The sequence below is a fragment of the Erinaceus europaeus genome, unplaced genomic scaffold, assembly GCF_950295315.1.
Source record: "Erinaceus europaeus unplaced genomic scaffold, mEriEur2.1 scaffold_882, whole genome shotgun sequence".
Lineage (NCBI taxonomy): Eukaryota > Metazoa > Chordata > Mammalia > Eulipotyphla > Erinaceidae > Erinaceus > Erinaceus europaeus.
This window is the reverse complement of record NW_026647929.1, coordinates 17,659-44,909: the sequence shown is the minus strand read 5'-3', so window position 1 is coordinate 44,909 and position 27,251 is coordinate 17,659. Positions and strand designations below refer to the sequence as shown.

General features: G+C 43.2%; 1 protein-coding gene across 1 annotated transcript in view; it reads right to left on the bottom strand.

The window, feature by feature from the left end:
• The window catches only part of LOC132536528 (tyrosine-protein phosphatase non-receptor type 11-like), a 33,519-nt gene that overhangs the window by 3,031 nt on the left and 3,237 nt on the right, over window positions 1–27,251 (bottom strand). Inside the window, exons 2-3 of the mRNA XM_060184531.1 lie at window positions 4,771–4,893; window positions 727–921 (exon numbers count right to left, since the gene is read on the bottom strand). Coding sequence (XP_060040514.1) covers window positions 727–921; window positions 4,771–4,893 — 318 coding nt within the window. The remainder of the gene's footprint in view (window positions 1–726; window positions 922–4,770; window positions 4,894–27,251) is intronic.

The following is a 27,251-nucleotide window of genomic DNA, read 5'->3' as shown; positions in this document are numbered from 1 at the left end:
CTCTGCTTTTCCTCTTCTGAGCCTAAACTGACATCTGTTGGTGGCAACGCTGAATAACCGGTCAGAAGCTCCTATAGAGAACTGTTGGTATTTCGGTGGCAGCGTTGTCATTTGCTCTCTTCTCATAACTCTCAAATTTTATTGCCAGCTGAAGTTAGATATTCTTCAAACACACCTAAAAGTACTGTATGTGTGGTCCGGGAGGTGGCACAGTGAAGGCACTAGACTCTCAAGCATGAGGTCCTGAGTTCGATCCCCAGCAGCACATGTACCAGAGTGATGGCTGGTTCTTTCTCTCCTCCTATCTTTCTCATGAATAAATGCTTAAAAAAAAAAAAAGGGCAGGGGTAGATAGCACAATGGTTATGCAAACAGACTCTTGTGCCTGAGGCCCTCTCAAGTCCCAGGTTCAATCCCCTGCACCACCATAAGCCAGAGCTGAGCAGTGCTCTGGTTAAAAAAAAAAAAAAAAAAAAAAAAAAAGAAAGTACTATATGTACCAAGTATATAAAGGAACAGTCTGAGACTCCTAGAGAATGAATGCAAGACAACAATGAGTGACGCTTTTGAGTCACAAAAAGGGCACTTTGAGAAGATAATACTCCTGTTACTCTTGCGTTAGTAGAAAATGGAAAGCCTCAGTTTGAGGAACAGGCTATTCACCAAACTTCCATAAAGCATTTGCATCTACCTGTGGCACGCGTGGGAGACATATATGTCACTGACCTTTCAGAGGTAGGATCTGCACAGTTCAGAGGGTATTTGAGTTCAATGACATCGCCATTCTTCTCTTTTAGTTGCCCATGGTGCTCCATGTAATACTGGACCAACTCAGCCAAAGTGGCAAACTTCTCCCCTCCATACAAGTCATAGTAATCACCAGTGTTCTGAATTTTGATGTGGGTGACAGCTCCATTTCTTCTAAAATAGTCCATGGGAGGGGGCAAAAGAAGCAAGTTGAGAGCTACACTAGTGAACATAAATCTCAACTTCAATATCAGACTTCACCCAAAACTCTGAAACAAAACCAAGCAACAGGCTGACCCTCCTGTTAAACTCAATGGGTGAAAGAACCATACAGTCAAACAGTTCAATGCAAAGGGCTCGGTTTATTATTAGTTTCTTTCCCTTAAGCATCTTCTATAAAGTCTTAACAGATGAAATTGCAAATATTAAGTCATAATATTTTTTTTATAGGACAGAGAAATTGAGAGGGAGAAGAAGATAGAATAAGAGAAAGACAGACACCTGCAGACCTGCTTCACTACTTGTGAGTGACACACACACACACACACACACACACACACAGGTGGGTAGCCAGGGACTCAAACAGGGATCCTTGTGTTTTGTACTATGTGCACTTAATCCAATGTGCCACTGCCTGGTCCCTCCGTCACAATAATTTTCTCATCATTAAATAATTAAGACACAGGGGATTCGTAGTGTAGGCACCAAGCCCCAGCAATAACTCTGGAGGCAAAAAATAAAATAAAATGTAAGAAAAAAAAAAAGACATATGAATTAAAGTTAAATATATAACTACCTTATAATTCATTCCTAAATGCTTTAACCAAGAGAACTGTCTGACTACTAAAAGACTGATTTAAGGGGAGTCGGGCGGTAGCACAGCAGGTTAAGCGCACGTGGCACAAAGCCTAAGGACCAGCTTAAGGATCCCGGTTCAAGCCCCCGGCTCCCCACCTGCAGAGGAGTCACTTCACAGGCAGTGAAGCAGGTCTGCAGGTGTCTATCTTTCTCTCCCTGTCTTCCCCTCCTCTCTCCATTTCTCTCTGTCCTATCCAACAACTACGACATCAATAACAACAACAATAATAACTATAACAACAATAAAACAAGGGCAACAAAAGGGAATAAATAAATATTTTTAAAAAGTGTGATGAAGGGGGTCGGGCGGTGGCGCAGTGGGTTAAGCGCATGTGGCGCAAAGCGCAGGGACCGGCGTAAGGATCCCGGTTCGAGCCCCCGGCTCCCCACCTGCAGGGGAGTCGCTTCACAGGCGGTGAAGCAGGTCTGCAGGTGTCTATCCTTCTCTCCCCTTCTCTGTCTTCCCCTCCTCTCTCCATTTCTCTCTGTCCTATCCAACAACGAATTGCGTCAACAAGGGCAATAATAATAACCACAATGAAGCTACAACAAGGGCAACAAAAGGGGGAAAAATGGCCTCCAGGAGCAGTGGATTCATGGTGCAGGCACCGAGCCCAGCAATAACCCTGGAGGAGGAAAAAAAAAGTGTGATGGAAACAGCATAACGGTTATGTAAACAGACTCTCATGCCTGAGGCTCCCAGGTCCCAGGTTCAATCCCCGTAACCAACATAAGCCAGAGCTCAGCAGTGTGCACTAGAGGGAGGAAAGAAGGGAGGGAGGAAGGAAAGAAAAGAAGGAAGAGAGGGGGCAAGGGAGGGAGGGAGGAAGAGAAAGATAGGGGGCAAGAGAGGGAGGGAGGGAGGGAGGGAGGGAGGGAGGAAGGAAGGATAGAAATGGGTCAAAGCAGTGGTGCACCAGGTTAAGCACACATAGTACAAAGCACAAAGACCCACACAAGGATCCTGGTTCTAGCCCCCAGCTCCCACCTGTGGGAGTGTGTGTGTGTGTGTGTGTAGGGGGTCACTTCACAAGCAGTGAAGCAGGTCTGCAGGTGTCTGTCTTTCCCTCCCCCTCTCTATCTTCCCCTTTCCTCTCAATCTCTCTGTCCTAGCCAATAAAATGGAGAAAGAAAAAAATAAAAGACCGCCAGGAGCAGTGGATTTGTAGTGCCAGCATCAAGCCCCAACAATAACCCCAGAGGCAAAAAAAAAAAAAAAAAAGAGGAAGGAAGGAAGATGGGAACTTAAACAAATAAAATCATCCATATTGATAATTACTGATAGTACTTCTAATTTTGGTAGACAGTCTTTTCTTTTTTTTTAATTTATTTCTTTATTGGGGAATTAATGTTTTACATTAATCAGTAAATACAATAGTTTGTACATGCATAACATTCCCCAGTTTCCCATTTAACAATACAACCCCCACTATGTCATTTATCATCCTTCATGGACCTGTATTCTCCCCACCCACCCACCCCAGAGTCTTTTACTTGGGTGCAATACGCCCATTCCATTTCAGGTTCTACTTGTGTTTTCTTTTCTGATCTTGTTTTTCAACTTCTGCCTAAGAGTGAGATCATCCCATATTCATCCTTCTGTTTCTGACTTATTTCACTCAACATGATTTTTTCAAGGTCCATCCAAGATCGGCTGAAAACGGTGAAGTCACCATTTTTTACAGCTGAGTAGTATTCCATTGTGTATATAGACCACAACTTGCTCAGCCACTCATCTGTTGTTGGACACCTGGGTTGCTTCCAGGTTTTGGCTATTACAAACTGTGCTGCCAAAAACATATGTGTACACAGATCTGGTAGACAGTCTTTTCTAGCAGGTGGGGGGGGGAGTTTAATGATTTAGCCTCTTTGTCTCAGCTTACTCACCTGTCAGATGATGCTGGGTATGGTATTCACTGACTGCTGGAAAAATTAAGTCAAATCCCATGGGCAGAGCGCTTGGCCCAACGGCACAGTATCTATGTCAAGTTTTTCAGTGAGGCCTGCCACCATCATTATGACCCTCACTGCTGTCAGTGAGTCATCTCCATCCCAATTCTCACAGTTTAAATGTCACACCACGTCAGCTTAGAAGTCTGTGCAGAGGACAAGCCCAAGAAGTTTTCCACCCACCCCTGATAGCAAAACGGAAGTAAAAGGCAGCAGCTAGGGCTCCTTGAGAAACTAGTCTACACCAAAAGGGACTTTCCAAGTCCCAAAGAGATCCTAGTGTCTTACTCACTTTTTTACTTAAAAAGAAGAAGCACACATTCATAAGGCAGTGCAGTTCTAGCTTCTGGAATGTGAGTTAGAATCAGGAAAATGAGGACATAAGAAAAAGTCAATTTCTAGAAAAGCTTCCTAACACCTGCTCAAAAAAACATGTAACAGGACTGTGGCCATACTGTTGAGAATAATGTAAAACAAACTGAAAATAGCCCAGTGCCCGACAACAGGAGGCTGGTAAAATGCACAGTATGGTGTACGGTCACACTGGGTGCATTTTATAGCCACTAAAGCTGATGTTTAGTTCTGTACATGCTGGCAGAGAACGTGAAAGTTTTTAAAAGGAAATTGCAGAACAGTGCTGTACAAAGCCATGAATGTGAGTTTTTAAAAACACACAAATCGACTTTACATTGTCCACATGGCACAAATGCCGTCAAACACAAAAACATGTTCAGGAAGGGTTCAGGCCAGCCTCTCACGGTGGCGGTTTCCTCTGGGGAGAGAGAGAGGGGAACAGGACCAGGCAGGGGCACAAACAGGACCACAACTTCCTCAGTAGTGTTTTATTTCTTGAGAAAGCAAAGTGACCTGAAGGAACTCTTTGAAAAAGTATTGTTGACATTAAGAAATCAACAGAAGGGAAAGGAAAATGCAGGGGACCAGGGTTACAAGGGAAACAGCTAAAGAATTAGTTATGACCTATTCCGACTCATCCTCTGGGGAGAAGGACAGCCCTGCCACTGAATTCCCAGCAGCTCACCCTCAGGAGGCCCCGCAGGCTGGGGTCACATCTCATCTGTGGGCCAGGGCCTCACAAGGCCGCAACCACAGGGTCGCAGACAGGCCTTCAGACTCTCAATAAGTGAGTACTCAGTTGTCCAAGAGTGATGTGTCCATTTCCTACCTGGAAAGCTCACTCTTGTACTTACAACTTACCTAACAGAAAGTGTGAAGTCTCCAGGGTTACTCTTACTGGGCCTAGCCAAAAAGCTGCCATCAACTCCCCGCGTCAAGAGAAGGTTTTCGGCCTCCACGCCAGTGATATTTGGGTGAAACCATCTGGAGAGAGAAGGGGGGGAAAGGAGACGACTTTGTCACAACAAGACTCCACTCCATTACAGCTCGCACTTCCTCCCTCCTTTCCCCTCTCTAGTGAAATTAAATCTTTTTCAAGTGAACTTTGTTTGCATTTTTAATTATTAAAATTAATCTGTTTGCTTGTTTGTTTGTTTATTACCAGAGCACTGATCAACTCTGGCTTATGGTGGAGCAGGGGACTGCACCTGGGGCTCTGGAGCCCCAAGCAGCATGACAGTCTCTTTGCATAAGCATATGCTATCTACCTCCATCCCACATTTAATAAGCATATGCTATCTACCTCCACCCCACATTTAATAAGCATATGCTATCTACCTCCACCCCACATTTATTTATTTTTACAAAAGAGATCACAGCACTGCTCAGATCTGACATATGTATTCCATGGATGGCCCCTGAGGCCTCATGCTTACAATTCCTGTGTTCTACTGCTGAAAGATCCCCTCGGTTCACAGATACATCTGTAGAGGGCTGGTGAAACAGCTAACTTGGACAGAGCATTGCTTTGCCTTGTGCACGACCCAGGTTCTAGCATGGCCCCACCATGGCTGAAGGAAGCGTCGACACTGTAGTCTCTTTCTCTCTCTTTCTGTGTCCCTCTGTCTATCACTATCTAAAATATATGTAAACAGGGAGTCGGGAAGTAGCGCAGCGGGTTACGTGCAGGTGGCGCAAAGCACAAGGATGGGTGTTAAGGATCCCGGTTCGAGCCCCCGGCTCCCCACCTGCAGGGGAGTCACTTCACAGGCAGTGAAGCAGGTCTGCAGGTGTCCATCTTTCTCTCCCCGTCTTCCCCTCCTCTCTCCATTTCTCTCTGTCCTATCCAACAACGAACGACATTAATAACTACAACAACATTGAAAAACAAGGGCAACAAAAAGAAAAATAAATAAATATTTTATTAAAAAAAAATATATATATATATGTATGTATATATAGGTAGCACAGGACTTTTAAGTGTGAGGTCTGTTGGCCTGGAAGATGATGCAGTGGGTAAGGCATTGGGTCTAAAGGCATAAGGCCCCAAGTTTGATTCCAGGCACCTAGAGTTTGACCCCTGGCATTGAATGTTCCAGAATAATGCTCTGGTTCCTTCCCCCCCCCCCCCCTCTCTCTCTCTCTCTCTCGTAGTTTTTTTTTTTTTTTTAATGTAAGCATGAGATCCTAAATTCAATTCCCAGCACTGCACATGTCAGAGTGGTGTTCTGATTCTTTCTCTTATTTTTTTATATCTATTTATTTTTTAATTGTTGTAGTCATCGTTGTTGGATAGGACAGAGAGAAATGGAGAGCAGAGGGGACGACAGAGGGGGTGAGAAAGATAGACACCTGCAGACCTGCTTCACTGCCTATGCCACATGCACTTAACCCGCTGTGCTACCTACCGCCTGACTCCCGAAGATTCTCTTATTAATAAATCTTTGTGGCAGACCTGGTAGAGCAGACATGTTAATAAATAAGGATGGATATATAAATATATGGTGTGTTGTGTTTTCATCAAAATATCTCACGTGTATAGTGTGATGCTTTGTCTCATTCATGCACGACCCAGGTTTGAAAACAGCCCCTACCAAGCTGACAAGAACTTCAGTGCTCCGGTCTCTTTGACTATCTCCATTTCTCTCTGTATAGCTAGTAAAACATAATATAAATATAAGAATAAACAAACATACATACAGGGTCGGTAAATAATTCATCCAGCAAAGCATACACTCTACCATGTGCAGGAGCCTAGGTTTGAACCCCAGCAGCACATGGAACATCTACACCACAGGAAGCCTCATGAATGCGTGAGCAATACTGTGGGCCCTCCTTTCTCCCACCCCAGCCCCCACCACAACCCCTCTCTCTATCTGAAATGAAAAGAAAAAGAGTCCACCTGGAGAAGAAGAATTGCTCAGGGATGAAAAGCCCCAGTTGCAGAGACCAGAAGTAGGAGGCGGTGTACACATGGACACAGATATGCTTTGAAAAACCCAAGTGATGAGGCCAACAGATACCACTCTAGTTTTCAGCAAGATTTCCTGCACGGATTCCACCAGTCATTAATAGTAAGCAGAGTAATTTCTTTTTTTTTTTTTAATTTTTTTTTTTTCCCTCCAGGGTTATTGCTGGGCTCGGTGCCTGCACCATGAATCCACCGCTCCTGGAGGCCATTTTTCCCCGCAGCCTCGTTGCGGTCATTATTGCCATTGTTGATGTTGCTTTGTTGTTGGATAGGACAGAGAGAAATGGAGAGAGGAGGGGAAGACAGAGAGAGGGGAGAGAAAGATAGACACCTGCAGACCTGCTTCACCACCTGTGAAGCGACTCCCCTGCAGGTGGGGAGCCGGGGGCTCGAACCGGGATCCTTACGCCGGTCCCTGCGCTTTGCGCCACATGCGCTTAACCCACTGCGCCATCGCCCGACTCCCAGCAGAGTAATTTCTAAAAGTCAAATTGTCCTGGACCATTATAGACTGATTCAATGCTTTTAAAGGCTCCCAGGAACAAAAGTCAATATTCATACATAGCACCCAGACAATCAAATGAACTTTTAAAAGATTTCTCAGCAAACAATGGCCCAACCACAGTGTTTCACTTGATGAGGGAGGGAGGGAGGTGACAGGGTGCAGAAGGGGCTAACCAGAGGGTCAAGGACATGCTGAGCCCCATAGTCCCTAGAGCTCTGAGCACAGAGTAAGCCCCCCACACACACACACACACAACACACACATACACACACACACACACACACATAAACAGGGCAGTGCTCTGGGGAGGGGAAAGAAAAGTTCTGATAAATGCAACAATACTAATGAACTTTGAAGCATCAAGCTAACTAAAGTAAGTCAGAGCAAAAGGCCCCACGTTGTATGATTCCACTATAGTGGAAAGTTCAGAAAAAGTAAGGAGATGGGTGGGGGAGATAGAGTGACAGTTATGCAAACAGTCTTTCCAGTCTGAGGCTCCAAGGTCTCAGGTTCTATCTCCCACCCACCATAAACCAGAGCTGAGCAATGTTCTGGTAAAATAAAAATAAAATAAGTAAAAAGTAAGGTCATAAGTTCCAGAGGTAGAACAGTGCTCACTTAGGGCTAAGGGGTTGGGGGGGGGGGGTCCGCTTCACAAGCGGTGAAGCAAGTCTGCAGGTATCTGTCTTCCCCTCCTCTCTCAATTTCTCTCTGTCCTAGCCAACAATAGCAGTAACAATACTAACAACAATATGGGTAACAAAAATGAGAAAAATGGCCTCCAGGAGCAGTGAATTTGTAGTCCAGGCACTGAGCCCCAGCAATAACCTTGGAGGAAAAAAAAAAAAAAAAAAACTAGGCAAGGAGATAATATAATGGTTATGTAAAGAGGCTGTCATGCCTGAGGCTCTGAGGTACCAAGTTGAATCCCCAGCACCACCAAAAACTAGAGCTGAGCAGTGCTCAGGTACAAATAAATAAATATATAACAAGGGCTGGGCGGCAGCACAGAGGGTTAAGTTGCACATGGCTCAAAGCGCAAGGACCAGCATAAGGATCCCAGTTAGAGCCCCCAGCTCCCCACGTGCAGGTGTCTGTCTATCTTTCTCTCCTTCTCTTGTCGATTTCTCTCTGTCCTATGCAACAACAATAACAACCACAAAGGCAACAAAATGGGAAAATAGCCTCCAGGAGCAGTGGATTCATATTGTTGGCACCAAGCCCCAGCAATAACCCTGGCAATAAATAGATAGATAAATAAATAAATATCCTAAAACTTGAGTGTGATCAACCAGAAAGTAAGAGGTACCACATATAGAGATGTGAAAGGGTAGAGAGCGGGAAATCAAATGTTAGACTTGGTACCTGTTAAATTTGAGAAGCCCTAGTCAAATGCCTATATAATCTGAAAGTGAGAAAGTACTGCTGACAATCTTGATGATAAGTAAGATTATTCTGAGAGAGTCGGGCAGTAGTGCAGCGGGTTAAGCGCAGGTGGCACAAAGTGCATGAACCAGTGTAAGGATCCAGTTCGAGCCCCCAGCTCCCCACCTGCAGGGGCGTCGCTTCACAGGTGGTGAAGCAGGTCTACAGGTATCTTTCTCTCCTCCTCTCTGTCTTCCCCTCATCTCTCAATTTCTCTCTGTCCTATCCAACAACAACGACATCAATAACAGCAATAATAACAACAACAAAAACAAGGGCAATAAAAAGGAAAATAAATAAATATAAAAATAAATAAAGTAAGATTATTGTGAAACTAAATAATCAGAAAGAGAAGCCGAAGAGGTGGCAGAGTGGATAAAGCATTGAACTCTCTCAGCCACCTGGTTATAGACGCTATCATGATGCCAACCTGACTTCCCTGGGCAGATGACCCCACCAATGTGTCCTGGAACCCCTCCTCCCCAGATACCTACCCCACTACGGAAAGAGAAAGACAGGCTGGGAGTATGGATTGACCTGTCAATGTCCATGTTCAGCGGGGAAGCAATTACAGAAGCCAGACCTCCAGTCTTCTGTACCCCATAATGACCTTGGGTCCATACTGCCAGAGGGATAAAGACTAGGAAAGCTGTGGTCTGGGAGGTGGCGCAGTGATAAAGCTTTGGACTCTCAAGCATGAGGTCCTGAGTTCGATTCCCAGCAGCACATGTGCCAGAATGATGTCTGGTTCTTTCTTTCTCCTCCTATCTTTCTCATTAATAAATAAATAAAATCTTTAAAAAAAAAAAAAAAAAAAAGACTAGGAAAGCTAACAAGGGAGGGGATTGGATATAGAGTTCTGGAGGTGGGAATTGTGGAATTGTACCCCTCTTATCCTATGGTCTTGTCAATATTTCCATTTTATCAATAAAAATTTAAAAAGGAGATTAAAGGGGGGAAAAAGATAAAGCCTCTGTCCCTCTCTTAAAAAAAAAAAAAAAAAAGCATTGAACTCTCAAGCACGAGGTCCCAAATTCAATCCTCAGCATCAAATATGCCAGTGAGTTTCTGGTAATGTATGTATGATTTTTATTTATTTAAAGAGAAAGATACAGAGGGAAAGATAGAGACCAGAACACTACTCAGATCTGGGTTACGGTGGTACTAGGGATTGAACTTAGGACCTGAGGGCCTTTGGTATGAAAATACATTTTGTATTACCATTATACTATCTCACCAGCCTGTGTGCACACATGCGCATGCGTCTGTGTGTGTGAGATATGTATTTTTTATGCAAAAATGTGTCATGACTTTTACCACAACATATATGTATATTATATAATTAATAGAAATTTATTGTGGTCCAGGAGGTGGTGCAGTGAATAAAGCATTATACTCTTAAGCATGAGGTCCCGAGTTCAATCCCTGGCAGCACATGTACCAGAGTAATGTCTGGCTCTTTCTCTCTCTCTCTCTCTCCTTCTCTTTCTCACTAATAAATAAATAAAATCTTTTAAAAAAATTTTTTTAATTCCTTATAACATATTATGAGGAATAGGGAGAAATCTAAATAGTATTCTGATTATCCTAGAGAAAAACCACAATTCTGAGATGAAAAGGAAAGAATACTGGCTTACTTGTTAACTCAGAGAGCTTATCAGATGATCAAGACAGAAATTAGCCCAAGAAAAATTCAATCTCAATTTATTTGATACCTATCATTCCACAACCCAATACTTTTGTATCTAGTCAGCTTAATTAAACTATCCAATTTTCTTTTTAATCTTATACACAGCTTCTTTGATCTCTGGTTTCCATCTGGGTCCCCGTAGGCCCTGGGAGTTACAGAGTAGTCATACAGGACTTCTGGTTATTTATAGCTTTTCAATAATAATAACAATAATGAAAATCTTCTACCACTAACCCTCAACTTGTCTACCTGCATAAGCTAATTAAATGTCAAATCTCTTGGTTTTGGTTGCAAAACAACTGTTACTTGGTGTGGCAGTATGAAACTGAATATATATCCAGGAAAACTAATTCTTGTATAGTAGACAAGGGTTTGAACAAACATTTTCAGGACAGGGACAGAGAGATAACTCACCAGCAACAAGGAAGTTTCATGAGCAGTGAAGCAGTTCTATAGTGTCTCTCCTTTTCTGTCCTGTTCTGTCTCTCACCCTCTGTCTAAATAAATAAATCCCACTGGAAGCAGTAAAATCATGCAGGCACAAAGTCCCAGTGAAAACCCTGGAGGCGAAACATGCATGCACACACACACACTAAAAGTTATCTGAAAAATAATAACAGAAAAACATTTTTAAAAAGTGGATTGGTGGGTGGGTGGGGAGAATACAGGTCCAAGAAGGATTCAGAGGACCTAGTGGGGGTTGTATTGTTATATGGGAAACTGGGGAATGTTATGCATGTACAAACTATTGTACTTACTGTTGAATGTAAAACATTAATTCCCCAATAAAAAAAAATTTTTTTAAATGGTGAATTCACCTTCATCTCATCTTGGAAAGAGCTTGAAGGAATCTTGTTAAGTGAGTTAAGTCAGAAATAGAGGGGTGAACATGGGATGAAGTTGAAAAATAAAAACAGAATAGAAAGCACAAAGGAGAACTGGGACTGGATTTGGTGGACTGCTCCACAGTAAAGGGCACTGAGGTGGGGTGGTGTTCAGGTCCTGGAACATGATGGAGGAGAACATGGGTTGTTGGGTGTGTGGGGTGTTGATGTTACATGGAAAACTGAGAAATGTTACATATGTACCAACTACTTTCTTTTACTGTTGATTGTAAACTCCCCAATAAAGAAAAAAATGACAAAACAATAAAATAAATAAATAAATAAAAATAAATTTAAAAAAAAAAAAAAAGAGCTGGACTGTACTCAAGAGCACCTGGCTAGTGCCCTGCAGAAGCTTGAGGAAGCTGAAAAAGTCATTGAAAATCGAGTCTTAAAAGACGAAGAAAGGGGAGTCAGGCGGTAGCGCAGCAGGTTAAGCGCACGTGGTGCAAAGCGCAAGGACCAATATAAGGATCCCAGTTCAAGCCCCGGCTCCCTACCTGCAGGAGAGTCGCTTCACAGGCGGTGAAGCAGGTCTGCAGGTGTCTATCTTTCTCTCCTCCCTCTCTGTCTTCCCCTCCTCTCTCCATTTCTCTGTCCTATCCAACAATGACGACATCAAAACAACAATAATAACTACAACAATAAAAGGGAACAACAAAAGGGAATAAGTAAATATTTTTTTAAAAAGACGAAGAAAGATGCAGCTTCAGGAAATCCAACTGAAGGAAGCAAAGCATGTTGCAGAAGAGACAGATAGAAAATAAAGAGTTAGCTCACAAATTGGTGATTACAGGGGGGACTTGGAACTCTCCATAGGAGAGAGAATGATATCAACAAGGTCTCCTTAGACAAATTTTACCGTTTTCATCAAAAGTGATCAAATAGATTAAGATGATGAGACCTCTGTGACCAGTTCCGTATCTTATTCCTGGCCCTTCCCAACCACTTACAGAATGGATCATGTGCCCTTTATGCCCCCACTTGAAAGAAAAAATATATATATATTTTGGCTAAATGAAATTCATCTCATCACCCTCTTCTGGGTCAGAAGCTGCTATCCTTAAATGTGCCATCTCATCATACTTTGTATTGGTTACTGCTAGAGAAATCTTAAATAGCTTATATACAAAACTTTTTCTATTATTTTGAAAGTTTGCTTCTTTGTACTAGCTACCCCATCTGGCTGTGAGAGCACTCTATAAGCCTGTGGGCTGGCAGTGTCCTGATTCTTTACAAATTTCTTTCACTACCTAAATTCTCCCTTTTTAGTAAAGTTTCAGTGAAGTTTGTAGATGTGCATCCTGCAGCTTATTGGCTTAAAACGTACTCTCCTGGGAGTTGGGCGGTAGCGCAAAGGCGCAAGGACTGGCGTAAGGATTCCAGTTCAAGCCCTTGGCTCCCCACCTGCAGGGGAGTCGCTTCACAAGTGGTGAATCAGGTCTGCAGGTGTCTATCTTTCTCCCCTCCTCTCTGTCTGACCCTCCTCTCTCCATTTCTCTCTGTCCTGTCCAACAATGACAACGGCAATAACTACAACAATAAAAACAAGAGCAACAAAAGGGAAAATAAATTAGTAAATATAAAAAAAAATGTGTGGATGCATTAACAAGCTATTCTTATTACCTTTAGGGATATTAATTATTATATGAATTTTACAGCACATGTCAAAAAAAAATGTACTCTCCTTTGGTGTGGTCTCCTTGTGGGGGGAGGGTGATTGGGAGGAAAACAAAAAGTATATCTGTGTTAACTATTTTGATACTGAAAATTGACATGACTTTTTGAAACAAAGAACCAGTCCCTGCAACCCTTAAACCTAAAAAAATTAAAAATTAATTAATTAATTAAGTCTTTTTTCTTAATGTTTATTAGCACAGAGACCAGGAGATAGTTTACCTGGTAGGGGATATGAGGTAGGGTCAGCCCCCAAAGCCATGAGTTAGGTCTATGAAAAGGCTGTATAACATAAATGATGCATATGCCAAAATGGTCTCTGTGAAACTCACATAATTATGCACTAGAAGAGTTTATCCTGCTTATCTTTCGCCAGTAATAATAGCTAGTGTTCAGCATAAGGATCCCGGTTCGAGTCCCCGGCTCCCCACCTGCAGGGGAGTCCCTTCACAGGTGGTGAAGCAGGTCTGCAGGTACCTATCTTTCTTCCCCTCTCTGTCTTCCCCTCCTCTCTCCATTTCTCTCTGTCCTATCCAACAACAATGACATCAATAACTACAACAATAATAACTACAATAAAAAACAAGGACAACAAAAGGGAAAATAAATATTTTTAAAGTAATAATAATAATAGCTAATGTTTATTAAACACAACCCAGATTCAAAAAAACTAGCACCACATGGGAGTTCCACAGCACCAGAAATTCCAGGGATGACAGAACAGTGCTACATCTCTCCCTCTGTCTGTCTCTATCTAAAATTAAAAGAGTGAAAATAGGAGCCAGGTGGTGGCGCACCTGGTTGAGCGCACATGTTACAATATGCAAGGACCTGGGTTTGAGCCCTCGGTCCCCACCTACAGGGGGAAAGCTTTGTGAATGGTAAAACAGTGCTGCAGGTGTCTCTTTTTCTCTCTCCCTATCTCCCCTACCCTCTTGAATTCTGGCTGTCTCTATCAAACAAAGTAATTTTTTAAAAAATAAGAATTAGGGTCTGGGTGGTGGTGCACCTGGTTAAGCGCACATGTTACAATGCACAATGGCCCAGATTCGAGCCCCCAGTCCCCACCTGCAGGGGGAAAGTTTTGCAAGTGGTGAAGCAGTGCTGCAGGTGTCTCTCTGTCACTCTCCCTCGCTATTTCCCCCTTCCCTCTTGATTTCTGGCTGTCTCTACCCAATAAATAGATCATTTTAAAAATTAAAAATAAAGGAAAAGATACAAAAGAGTGAAAATATAGGCCCAGAGTGGTAGAATTGCACACGCACATCACCAGAAAATAAAATAAAGCCAGGGAGACAGCATAATGAGTACGCAAAAGACTTATGCCTAAGGCTCTGAGATCCCAGGCTCAATCGCCAAAGCTGATCAGTACTCTGGTATCTCGCTGTACCTTTCATTAAAATGAATGTATATATATATATACACATCCCTTTGGACTAATAGTCCCTTTGGAACTAGGAATTTCGTTTAAAGTCAAAAGATCAACAAAATATTTGTAATGAAGTCCCAGAAGGTAACAGGACGCTGCCAGGTGTGACTTCTCCATTCTCCTCAAGTGCACCACAAGTGAGCTAAGCATGAACTCTTCTGCAGTCAGGCCCTCTCCCCCAACAACCCTACCTTCTCAATGCATCACATAAGTGATTCCGATGTGTTCAATCACACATTTCCGAAACAGGCAAGTTAGAGACAAAACGGCCAGCTCCACAGGACACAGAACATGTCCAGTCATTCTTCATCCAGCCCTAAAGAGGGGCCCATGCAGATACCAACAGGGGATGGTGGAGCAGTAAGAGATGAGAAATTACCCTGGAAGCTGGCAAGATAGCTCACCTAGAAGGCTGCTTGCTCTGCCATAGACTTGGCCCAGGTTCAAGCCCACAGCACCACAAAGACATTCTACATTACTGGGGGAAACTCTGGTGCTTCAGTGTCTCTCACTCTGTCACTACCTGTCTCTCTCCCTATCTGGAAAAGTAGTCCAGAGCAATGAAGTCACACATATGCAAGACCCTAAACATACACACACTATATATATATCTATATCTGTATCTCTATCTCTATCTATCTATCTATCTATCTATCTATCTATCTATCTATCTATATGCATGGATGCAGTGGGGGGAGTGTGGGGACAGGCCAAGGAGACAGCATAGTAGTTCTGCAAAAGACTTCCATGCCTAAGGCTCAGAGGGCCCAGGTTCAATCCCATTACCAGAAGCCAAAGCTAAGCAGTGCTGAACATGGCCTAAGTCAGAGCTGAATGGTGCTTTGATTCATTCTCATTCTCGCTCTCGTAAAAATATTTAAAAATAAAAATAAAAGTGACTTTTACTGAAAGTGAGGCTCCACCCCATGAGGTAGATTGGTAACAGAAGATCCTCTCCTTACCCCTTTATTAAATAAGCTCTATTATTTCATTTACAACCTACCATTATTCCTATCATGTTATTAAGAGGGAACAGAAGAGTTGTTTACTAGAGTGATGTTTACAGGAGAAACTTAGTAACTGGCATTTAGTACAAAGTTTGGACAGGGTAAGGGTTTAATAAACATTAGCTATTATTACTGGTGAAAGATAAGCAAGATAAACTCTTCTAGTACATAATTATGTGAGTTTCACAGAGACCATTTTGGCATATGCATCATTTATGTTATACAGCCTTTTCATAGACTTAACTCATGGCTTTGGGGGCTGACCCTACCTCATATCCAACAGCATATAATTAAAAATGGAAAGTTCTAGCCCATAGCCCCACTATTTAAGCTCCAATGTATTTGATTACCTCCCTTGGCTGTTTTTTAGGGGTTTTTTTAAAAATATTTACTTATTCCCTTTTGTTGCCCCTGTTATTTTTTATTGTTGTCATTGTTGTTATTGTTAATGATGTCATCATTATTGAATAGGACAGAGAAATGGAGAGAGGAGGGGAAGACAGAGAGGGGGAGAGAAACAGAGGCACCTGCAGACCTGCTTCACCACCTGTGAAGCAACTCCCCTGCAGGTGGGGAGCTGGGGGCTCCAACCGGGATCCTTACGCTGGTCCTTTCACTTTGTGTCAACTGCACTTAACCCACTGCACTAGCACCCGACTCCTTTTAGGGTTTTTTTAAATTTTATTTTATTAGACAAGACTATTCTCATGGCTGGAGAAAGGACTCAACTGGTAGAACATCAGATTTTCATGCCCAAGGGTCCCAGGTTGACCCGTGGCAATGCATGTTCCAGAGTGGCCCTCTGGCTTCTTTCTCTCTCCTCCTCCCTCCCTGCTTCTCTCTGCCTCATATGAAATTCCTTTCTGATAAAGGGATTGAACCTGGGCCCTCTGAACCTCAGGCATGGAAGTCTTTTGCAGAAAGACTTTTGCCCAACCAGGTCCTCTACCATCCAGCCCAAAGAATCTAATTTTTGTTTCTTGCCTAAATTTAAAGTAATCCTGGGTCTATCTTTCTTACCTGCTGCTTGAGAAAAATTATCTTTGTCCCTGGGGGGAAAGTTTATAGCCTAGTCTTTTCTGCAGATTTTAAGTTGTACTCTTTTCTCATTAAATTTTAATACCCTACAGGAGAAGACCAAGTCAATCAAATGGCAACAAAGCACTGAGTAACACGCAAGAAAAAAAGTGTCATAAGGGCAGCTTTTTAATGGCAAGGGGTAGTTAGGTCTTTCTAAATCAGAGTGCACTCAACGAATTTCATTGGTCAGCACCTCTGCTCTGAGCACAAGGCAATAAACCCGTCTCCAAAAATCTATCCACTAATAACTTCCACTTTGGTTCAAAGCCTGCACGCACATGCATGGACAATACGCACCTCTCCCTCTCCCTCTCTCCCTTACTCCCTCTCTCCTCCTCTCTCTGAGTCCACACATGCCTCCCATAGTCCTTCCTTCACAGCAGTCGGGGATATTTTTAAATACATCAGCTCATGCCACCCACCTCAGTTGTACATTGCTCTTAAAATATAATCCAAACTGCTCTCCATGGCCCATGTGACCCTGAGAATCTGAAATTTCCTGTGTGGTCTAACCCCTACCTCCCCTCGAAGAGCCAGCCCCAAGCACCTGCTTGACTCTGCACTTTCAAGCTCACTGTTTCCTAAAACGTGGAACAACACCCAAGGCCCAGCCCAGTACCTGACACTTTGTAATCCCAAGATAAATAGCTCTCCAACAAAAGGATCTGTTTCTCAGCAGAGGGTCAGTTCCTCTTTGTCTCTATCTCAACAGATGAATAAAATAATAAATATAGGGTAGGGGAAGATAGCATAATGCTTATGCAAAAAGATTTTCATGTTGGGAGTCAGGCAGTAGTGCAGTGGGTTAAGCGCACATGACAGAAAGCGCAAGGACCGACATAAGAATCCCATTTTGGGGGAGTCGGGCAGTAGCACAGCGGGTTAAGCACACGTGGCATGAAGAGTAAGGACCAGCATAAGGATCCCGGTTGAGCTCCCAGCTCCCCACCTGTAGGGGAGTCGCTTCACAGGCGAAGTAAGTCTGCAGGTGTCTATCTTTCTCTCCCCGTCTTCCCCTCCTCTCTCCATTTCTCTCTGTCCTATCCAACAATAAAATAACAAGGGCAACAAAAAGGGAAAATAAATATACATTAAAAAAAAAAGAATCCCGGTTCGAGCCCCCGGCTCCCCACCTGCAGGGGAGTCCCTTCACAGGTGGTGAAGCAGGTCTGCAGGTGTCTTTCTCTCCCCATCTCTGCCTTCCCCTCCTCTCTCCATTTCTCTCTGTCCTAACAACGACATCAATAACAACAACAAAAGCCTCATGCCTGAGGCTCCAAAGTCAGTTTGTTTTTTTAATTTTTATTTATTTCCCCTTTTGTTGCCCTTGTTATCTTTGTTGTTGTTGTAGTTATTATTGTTGTTGTTATTGATGTCGTTGTTGAATAGAACAGAGAGAAATGGAGAGAGATGGGGAAGACAGAGATGGGGAGAGAAAGACATCTGCAGACCTGCTTCACCGCCTGTGAAGTGACCCCCCATGCAGGTGGGAAACCAGGTGCTCGAACCAGGATCTTTACACCAGTCCTTGCACTTCCCGCCACGTGCGCTTAACCCACTGTGCTACTGCCCGACTCCTTCCAAAGTCCCAGTTTTGACGCCACCACTCCACCATAAACCAGAGCTGAACAGAGCTCTGATAAAATCATTAACAATAATAACAAAGTTTATAACTTGGATTTATAGCCAATTACTTTTTTTTTTTTTTTTGGAGCCTCTCACCTACATGCCACAATTTCACTACTGCCGGCAAACTTTCTCTTCTTTCAATTTCAGGCACAGACAGGATGAAAGACAAGGAGAAACACCACAGCACTGCTTCACCATTCATGTGGTGTCCTTTGGTCCTCCCATGTGAGGCCAGGGACCCAGACTTGAGTGCTTTGAGCAGAGTAATGTGTGTGCTCTACCAGGTTAGCTACCTCCCAGGCACTAATCAATTACTTATTTTAATTAAAGAATGGTTTGACTGGGGGCAGGCAGTGGTGCACCTGGTTAAGCGCACACATTACAGTGTGCAAGGATCTGGGTTCAAGCCCCTGGTCTCCACCTACAGGGAGAAAGCTTCACGAGTGGTAAAGCAGGTCTGCAGGTGTCTCTCTCCCACACTATTTCCCCCTCCCCTCACAATTTCTCTCTGTCTCTATTCAAAATAAATAAAGATTTAAAAAAAAATTTTTTTTTAAAGAATGGTTTGGGGTGGGCATAGACAGCATAATGGTTATGCAAAGAAATTCTCATGCCTGAGGCCCCAAAGTCCCAGGTTCAATCCCCCACACCACCATAAGCCAGAGCTGAGCAGTGCTCTGGTGTTTCTCACTGTGTCTTCCTATCTCTGTATCTCTCTCAAAAATATAATAAACAAACAAACAAGTATGCTCAACCAGGTGTGCCACCACCCAGCCCTGCCTTTCCTTTTCTTAAAGGGGGGGGGGGGGTCAGCAGGGAAGGCAAGTGATGTCTGTGTTTCCCAAAGGGAAAGAGTTAGAATAAGCACAGAGTCCTCTATTGTTTTGTAGCCTAAAAAAGTACACCGAGACCTACTAGTAACAATTACAAACAGGAGCTGAGCTGGCTCTGCTTTTCCAGGATCTTGTCTGACTCTAAAACAGCTTCCTTGCTTACCGGGTACAATAAGACTAAGTAATAATAGCAGTGGCCCCACACACTGAGCAGCTCTGGTCAAAAACCTATGTTTATTCAGGGACCAGACATTAATACAGACATCCCAGGGTCAACTCTGCAGGCAGAGAACTGTTTCTCAGTAAGGCTAGTTTATTTATTCCCACAGGAGATAAACAAACATGGCCACCAGGGAGAGCTTGGGACAAACTGTACTTGATCTCCAATAGTTAAACCAAAAGCCGAGAGTGTAAATAAGCGAGAAACTTTCCATCCCTCTCAGCCAGAGTCACCAGACATTATCTATCAGGGAACAAAAGCAAATGTAAAGGATGTCCCATATGCCAGAGGAATGTAGGAAGTTTTCTCAGCTGAACAAGGCAGAGAAGTGGAGACAGGCAATCACAAAATCTAAATTCAGCAAGACCGCTAAATTGGGGAAGGGGAGGGAGGGTTGTTCAATGTCTCTACCTCACATACTTCTTCTTCTTCTAGCGTTTGCCCTTCTTCCATAGCCAGTCAACAGCTGAGAGGTACCAGTACACTGATTCTAACTACTGAATGTACACAAAGTCCATATCCTACACACCCGCCTAAAGGATGTTGACAATTCAAGCAAAACAAAATGCAGAAATTTTGTTATTCAGAAGTCAATTTATGATCAGATCCTCAGGAAAATAAAAGAAGAAAGAAACCTGTCCTAAACCCTTTATCAGGATAACCAGCCACATTCTCTTCCATTTCTGAGTTGTTTTTTTCTTCCACCAGCTATTACCTGAAATTGTCTTATTAATTCATGTTTGTCTAATCTTTCTCTCTCAGCCATGAGAATAGCAACCTTTAACTAGCTTACTGCTATATCCTTTCTGACTGAGTCACTACTTGAATGAATCAACACTGAGGTTAAAAAATAATTTGCAGTGGCCCGGTGTGAATAAAGCACTCGACTCTCAAGCATGAGGTCCTGAGTTCAATCCCCGGCAGCACATGTACCAGAGTGATGTCTGGTTCTTTCTCTATCTTTCTCATTAATAAATAAATAAAATCTTTAAAAATAATAATAATTTGCAGCGGAGGATGGATAGCATAATGGTTATGCAAAGGGACTCTCATGCCTGAGGCTCCAAAGTCCCAGGTTGAGTCCCCCACACCACCACAAGCCAGAGCTGAACAGTGCTCTGGTTAAAGAATTTAAAAAAAAAAATTTTTTAATTTAAATAAAAGTTAAAATAATAACTTGCAGGGAGTAGGGCAGTAGCACAATGGGTTAAGCGTACGTGGCACAAAGTACAAGGACCAGCACAAGGATCCCAGTTCGAGCCCCCGGCTCCCTACCTGCAGGGGAGTCGCTTCACAGGTGGTGAAGCAGGTCTGCTGATCTTTCCTCCTCTCTGTCTTCCCCTCCTCTGCCCATTTCTCTCTGTCCTATCTAACAACAACAACAATAATAACTACAACAATAATTAAAAAACAACAAGGGCAACAAAAGGGAAAATAAATAAATATGAAAAATAATAATAATTTGCAGTGGTCTAGGAGGTGACGTAGTGGATAAAACATTGGACTCTCAAGCGTGAGGTCCTGAGTTCAATCCCTGGCAGCACATGTACTGGCGTGATGTCTGGTTCTTTCTCTCTCCTCCTACTTTCTCATTAATAAATAAAATTTTTTAAATAATAATAATAATTTGAAAAGCACACATCATATGAAGCAGAAAGACCTGAGCAAGGATCCCAGTTGAGCCCCTGGCTCCCCACTTGCAGGGGGGTCACTTTGCAAGCAGTGAAGCAGGTCTGCAGGTATCTTTCTCTCCCCTTCTCTATCTTCCTCTCCTATTTTCTTTTAATATTTTATTTATTTATCAATGAGAGGGATGGGAAGAGAGAGAGAATCAGACATCATTCTGGTATATGTGCTGCTGGGGATTGAACTCAGGGCTTCATGCTTAAGAGTCCAATGCTTGGGAGTTGGGCAGTAGCACAGCGGGTTAAGTGCACATGGCTCAGAGCGCAAGGACCGGCGTAAAGAATCCAGTTGGAGCCCCCGGCTCCCCACCTGCAGGGGAGTCGCTTCACAGGCGGTGAAGCAGGTCTGCAGGTGTCTATCTTTCTCTTCCCCTCTCTGTCTTCCCCTCCTCTCTCCATTTCTCTCTGTCCTGTCCAACAACAACGACAATAATAGTAACAACACCGATAAACAACAAGGGCAACAAAAGGGAAAAAATGGCCTCCAGAAGCAGTGGATTCGTAGTGCAGGCACCGAGCCCCAGCAATAACCCTGGAGGCAAAAAAATAATAATAATAAGTTTAAATGAAAAATGAAAAAAAGGCATGGTTGAGGAAATGCCTTACATGTCTAAAGCACCTGGTTTGATCCCCAGCACCGCAGGTATCAGAGTGGCACCATGGCTTCTCGGTCACATATGCAACTCTCATATGTATAAATAAAATCAATCTTTTGGGGCTGGGTGGTGGTGCACCTGGTTGAGTGTACATGTTACAGTGCTCAAGGACCAGGGTTCAAGCCCCCGGTCCCCACCTGCAAAGGAAAAGCTTTGCAAGTGATAAAGCAGGGCTGCAGGTGTCTCTCTGTCTCCCTATCACCCTTTCCCACTCGATTTCTGGCTGTCTCTATCCAGTAAATAAAGATAATAATTAATTTTTTAAATAAATAAATAAATAAAATAATCTTTCAAAATGAAAAGGTGGGCTGGGTGGTGGCACATCTGGTAGATTGCACAGGCTACCATGCAAAAAGGAGCCAGGTTCAAGCCTCTAGTCCCCACCTGCAGGGGGGAAGCTTCAGGTAGAACAGTGCTGTAGGTATCTCTTACTTCCTCTCCCTCTCTGTCATAAGGAAAAAAAAAAAAAGAAAAAGAAAAGAAAGTGTAATCATGCTTGTACTCAGCCCCAATGATAATCCTAGAGGCAAAAAACTAATTTTTTAAAAAATGAAAAGACAAATCTCAGTCTAAGAAAATATTCAAAAATATTCAAAATCCTGATAAAAGACTTGTACCTACAGTAAAGAACTCTTAAACATAATACAATAATACAAAAAAAAAAAGTGGATCAAAGAGAAAGAGACGGGGTTGGGGAAATAGCTCACTTGTACAGTGTGCTGCTTTGCCATGTGCACAACTCAAATTCAAGCCTGGGCCTCACTGCACTGCATGAAGCTTAAGTGCTGTGGTCTCTCAATCTGTCTCTCTGTCTCTGTCTTAAAAAAAAAGGAAGATATCAATCAAACACTCAAGTCACCAAAAAAGAGATAGAGGACAAATAAGCACATGAAAATTAATTAATATGGGGCCGGCAGGGCCTCACCAGGCTGCGTGCACACGTTCTTCATGCACAAAGGTTTAGGTTCCAACCCCAGACCACCACATGGAAGCACCTGAGCAAGGGAATTTTCACGAGTGATGGAGCTTTGCTGCAGTGTCACTTCTTTCCTGTCTCTCTCTCTCTCTTTTTTTTTATTGGGAGATCAATGGTTTAGAGTCAACAATAAAATACAGTAGTTTGCACATGTGTAACATTTTTCAGTTTTCCACAAAACAATTCAACCTCCTCAGGGCCAGGCAGTGGTGCACCTGGTTAAGTGCTCACATTATTATGCGCAAGGACCCAGGGTCAAGCCCCTGGTCCCCACCTCCAGGGGGAAGCTTCATGAGTGGTGAAGCAGGACTGCAGGTGTCTCTCTGTCTCTTTCTAACTCTACCTACCCTACCCCCTCTCAGTTATTCTGTCTCTATCCAATTAAAAAAAAAAAATTCAACCCCCTATGGATCCTCCTCTGCCAACATGAGCCAGGACCTGAATCCTCCCCTCCCAACCCGAGTCTTTTACTTTGGTGCAACAAACCAAATCCAACCCAAGTTCGGCTATGTGTTTTCCCTTCTGTTCTTATTTTTTTAATTTCTGTCTGAGTGAGATAATCCCATATTAATCCTTCTCTTTCTTACTTATCTCATTTAACATGATTCCTTCAAGCTCCATCCAAGGTAAGGTGAAGAAGGAGAATTCACTATTTTTAATAGCTGAGTAGTATTCCATTGTGTATATGTTCCACAACTTACTCAGCCACTCATCTGTTGTTGGACACCTGGTTGCTTCCAGGTTTTGGCTGTTACAAATAACCTCTCTATTTCTTACCCTCTACCTAAGAGCAGAGGTGGAGATCATATGGTCTGGCTCTGCCAAGGCAACCACCTGTGGGACCTAAAATTCAGTGAATCTATGAGCTTTAAAAAAAAAAATATATATATATATATATATATCGGAGTCGGGTGGTAGCGCAGCGGGTTAAGTGCATATGGCACAAAGTGCAAGGACCGGTGTAAGGATCCCAGTTCGAGCCCCTGGCTTCCCACCTGTAGGGGAGTCGCTTCATAGGCGGTGAAGCAGGTCTGCAGCTGTCTTTTTTACTGTCTCCCCTCCTCTCTCGATTTCTCTCTGTCCTATCCAATGATAGCAACAACAATAATAACCACAACAATGATGAAACAAGGGTAACAAAAGGGGAAAAATGGTCTCTAGGAGCAGTGGATTCGTGGTGCAAGCACCAAGCCCCGGCAATAACCCTGGAGGCAAAAAAAAAAAAAAAATCAGGGACCAAGCGGAAGTACAGTGGGTTAAGAGCATATGGCATGAAGCCCAAGAACCTGTATAAGAATCCCAGTTCGAGCCCCGGGTTCCCCACCTCCAGGGGGTTCGCTTCACAAGGGATGAAACAGGTGTGCAGGTATCTATCTTTGTCTCCCTGTCTTCCCCTCCGCTCTCGATTTCTCTCTGTCCTATCCTACCACAGCAACAACAACGGCAACAAAATGAAAAAAATGGCATCTAGCAGTGGATATGTATTGCAGGCACTGAGCCCCAGCTATAAAAATCCTTAGGGCTGTGGGTTGGGTGGCAGCGTAGCGGGTTAAACTCACATGGTGCAAAGCCCAAGGACAGGGCTCCACACCAATAGGGGTCACTTCACAAGCGGTGAAGTAGATCTGCAGGTCTATCTTTCTCTCCCCATCTTCCCTTCCTCTCTCGCTTTCTCTCTGTTCTATCCGACAACAACAACAGCAATACCAACAGTAACAACAATGGCAACAAAAGGGAAAATGGCCTCCAGGAGCAGTGGATTCTAGTGCAGGCACCGAGCCCCGGCAATAACCCTGAAGGCAAAAAATAAAAAATAAAAAAGATCCTTAGGGCTGGGGAGCCAGCAAAATGGTTATGCAAAAGATTTCATGCCTAGGGCTGGATGGTGGCTCGCCTAGCTGAGCTCATATGTTACAATGTGCTAGGACCAGGGTTCAAACCCCCAGTCCCCACCTGCAGGGGGAAAGCTATGTTAGTGGTGAAGCAATAATGCAGGTGTCTCTCTCCCTCTCTACTCCCCTCACTTCTCGATTTCTGGCTGTCTTTATCCAATAAATAAATAAATATTTAAACAAAAATGATTTCATGCTGAAGTCCCAGGTTCTATCCCCAGCATCACCATAAGCCAAAGCTGGGCAGTGCTCAACTCAATCTTTCCCTGGGTATCTTTCTCTCCCTCTCTCTCATTAAAATAATTATTCTTAGTAGTTGATGAATATGATTGAACATGAGGAAAAATACAAACTAAAACTATAGTGAGGGGCCAGCTGGTGGCACACCTGGTTGGGTGCACATGTTACAGTACACAAAAGACCAGGGTTCTAGTCCCTGGTCCCCCACCTGCAGGAGGAAAGCTTTACAAGTGGTGAAGCAATGCTGCAGGTGTCTTTTCTCTCCATCTTTTCCTCCCCCTTCTTGATTTCTGGCTGTCTCTATCAAATAAACAAATAAAGATAAAAAAAATAAATAAATATGAGATACAGCAGTACAGCCACTAAAATGGTGGAGGAGAGGCAGGGGAATATTGGGGAGAATGTGGACAAACTGATAATTTTTATAATACATAGATATCTATCTACTATTGATATATGATCTAGCCATAACACTGATAAACATTTATTGGCATAAATAAAGGTATACGTTCATAAGAGAATACCTGCATTGGGGTCGGGCATTAGTGCAATGGGTTAAACACAGATGGCGTAAAGCACAAGGACCTCTGTTTGAGCAGGGGGGGGGGGTCACTTCGCAAGAAGTGAAATATGTCTGCAGGTATCTATCTTTCTCTCCACCTCTGTCCTCCCCTCCTCTCTTCATTTCTCTCTGTCCTATCCAACAACAGCAATAACAACAATAATAATAACCACAACAACGATAAAACAACATGGGCAACAAAAGGAAAAAAATAGCCTCCTGGAGCAGTAGGTTCACGGTGCAGGCACTGAGCCACAGAAATAACCCTGGAGGCAAAATAATAATAATAACATTATTATTATTAACAACAACAATAATAATAATACACCTGCACTAGGGCGCTGAGAGGTGGCACATCCGGTTAAGTGCACATAGTACGAAGCCCAAGGATGCCAGTTCGAGCCCCAGGCTCCCCACCTGCAGGGGGGGGTCACTTCGAAAGAAGTAAAGCATGTCTGCAGGTGTCTATCTTTCTCCCTCAGCCTTCCCCTCCTCTCTAATTTCTCTCTATCAACAGATAGAACTCCTATCTAGCAACAGTAATAGCAACAATAGGGAGTCAGGCAGTAGCACAGCAGGTTAAGCAAACGTGGCGCAAAGTGCAAGGACCCGCATAAGGATCCTGGTTGGAGCCCCCCCACCTGCAGGGGAGTGGCTTCACAGGCGATGAAGCAGGTCTGCAGGTGTCTATCTTTCTCTTCCCCTCCTGTCTACATTTCTCTCTGTCCTACCCAACAATGACAACATCAGTAACAACAATAACTATAACAGTAAAACAAGGGCAACAAAAGGGGATAAATAAATGTTTCAAAATAATAGCAACAACAATAACAATGACAACAATGGAAAAAAGGCACGAAGCCCCAGTGATAACCCTGGAGGCAAAACAAAACACCTGTACTCTTTTGTTTCCTGGTACTCCAATAAGAATTGATTCCCGGGAGTCGAGCGGTAGCGCAGCGGTTAAGCGCAAGTGGCACAAAGCACAAGGACCGGCATAAGGGTCTCGGTTCAAGCCCCCGGCTCCCCACCTGCAGGGGAGTCGCTTCACAAGCGGTGAAGCAGGTCTGCAGGTGTCTATCTTTCTCCCTGTCTCCCCCTCCTCTCTCCATTTCTCTCTGTCCTATCCAACAACGAAGGCATCAATAACAACAACAATAATGACTACAACAATAAAACAAGGGCAAAAACAAAGGGAAAATAAATAAATAAATAAAAATAATTGATTCCCTTCAATTCCTCTCCTGGGGATAGATCCTAAGGAACCCAACACATCCATCCAAAAAGATCTGTGTACACATATGTTTTTGGCAGCACAATTTGTAACAGCCAAAACCTGGAAGCAACCCAGGTGTCCAACAACAGATGAGTGGCTGAGCAAGTTGTGGTCTATATACACAATGGAATACTACTCAGCTGTAAAAAATGGTGACTTCACCGTTTTCAGCCGATCTTGGATGGACCTTGAAAAAATCATGTTGAGTGAAATAAGTCAGAAACAGAAGGATGAATATGGGATGATCTCACTCTCAGGCCGAAGTTGAAAAACAAGATCAGAAAAGAAAACACAAGTAGAACCTGAAATGGAGTTGGCGTATTGCACCAAAGTAAAAGACTCGGGTGGGTGGGTGGGAAGAATACAGGTCCAAGAAGGATTCAGAGGACCTAGTGGGGGTTGTATTGTTATATGGGAAACTGGGGTATGTTATGCATGTACAAACTATTGTACTTACTGTTGAATGTAAAATATTAATTCCCCAATTTAAAAAAAAAGTAAAAAAAAAAAAGAAACTCAAAATGATTAATGAAGAAGAAGAAATGATTCCCTCCTTTTTTTTTTTTTTTTTCTGGTGTGGAGGAGGGAGAGAATGTATTATCTATCCTTTTTGTTGTTATCTTTCCTTACTTCCCTAAAGTGCTTGTGTCAGAGGAATGGTTGATGGAGACAGAAGAAAGAAGAATGAATGTTAGTCTGACAAGT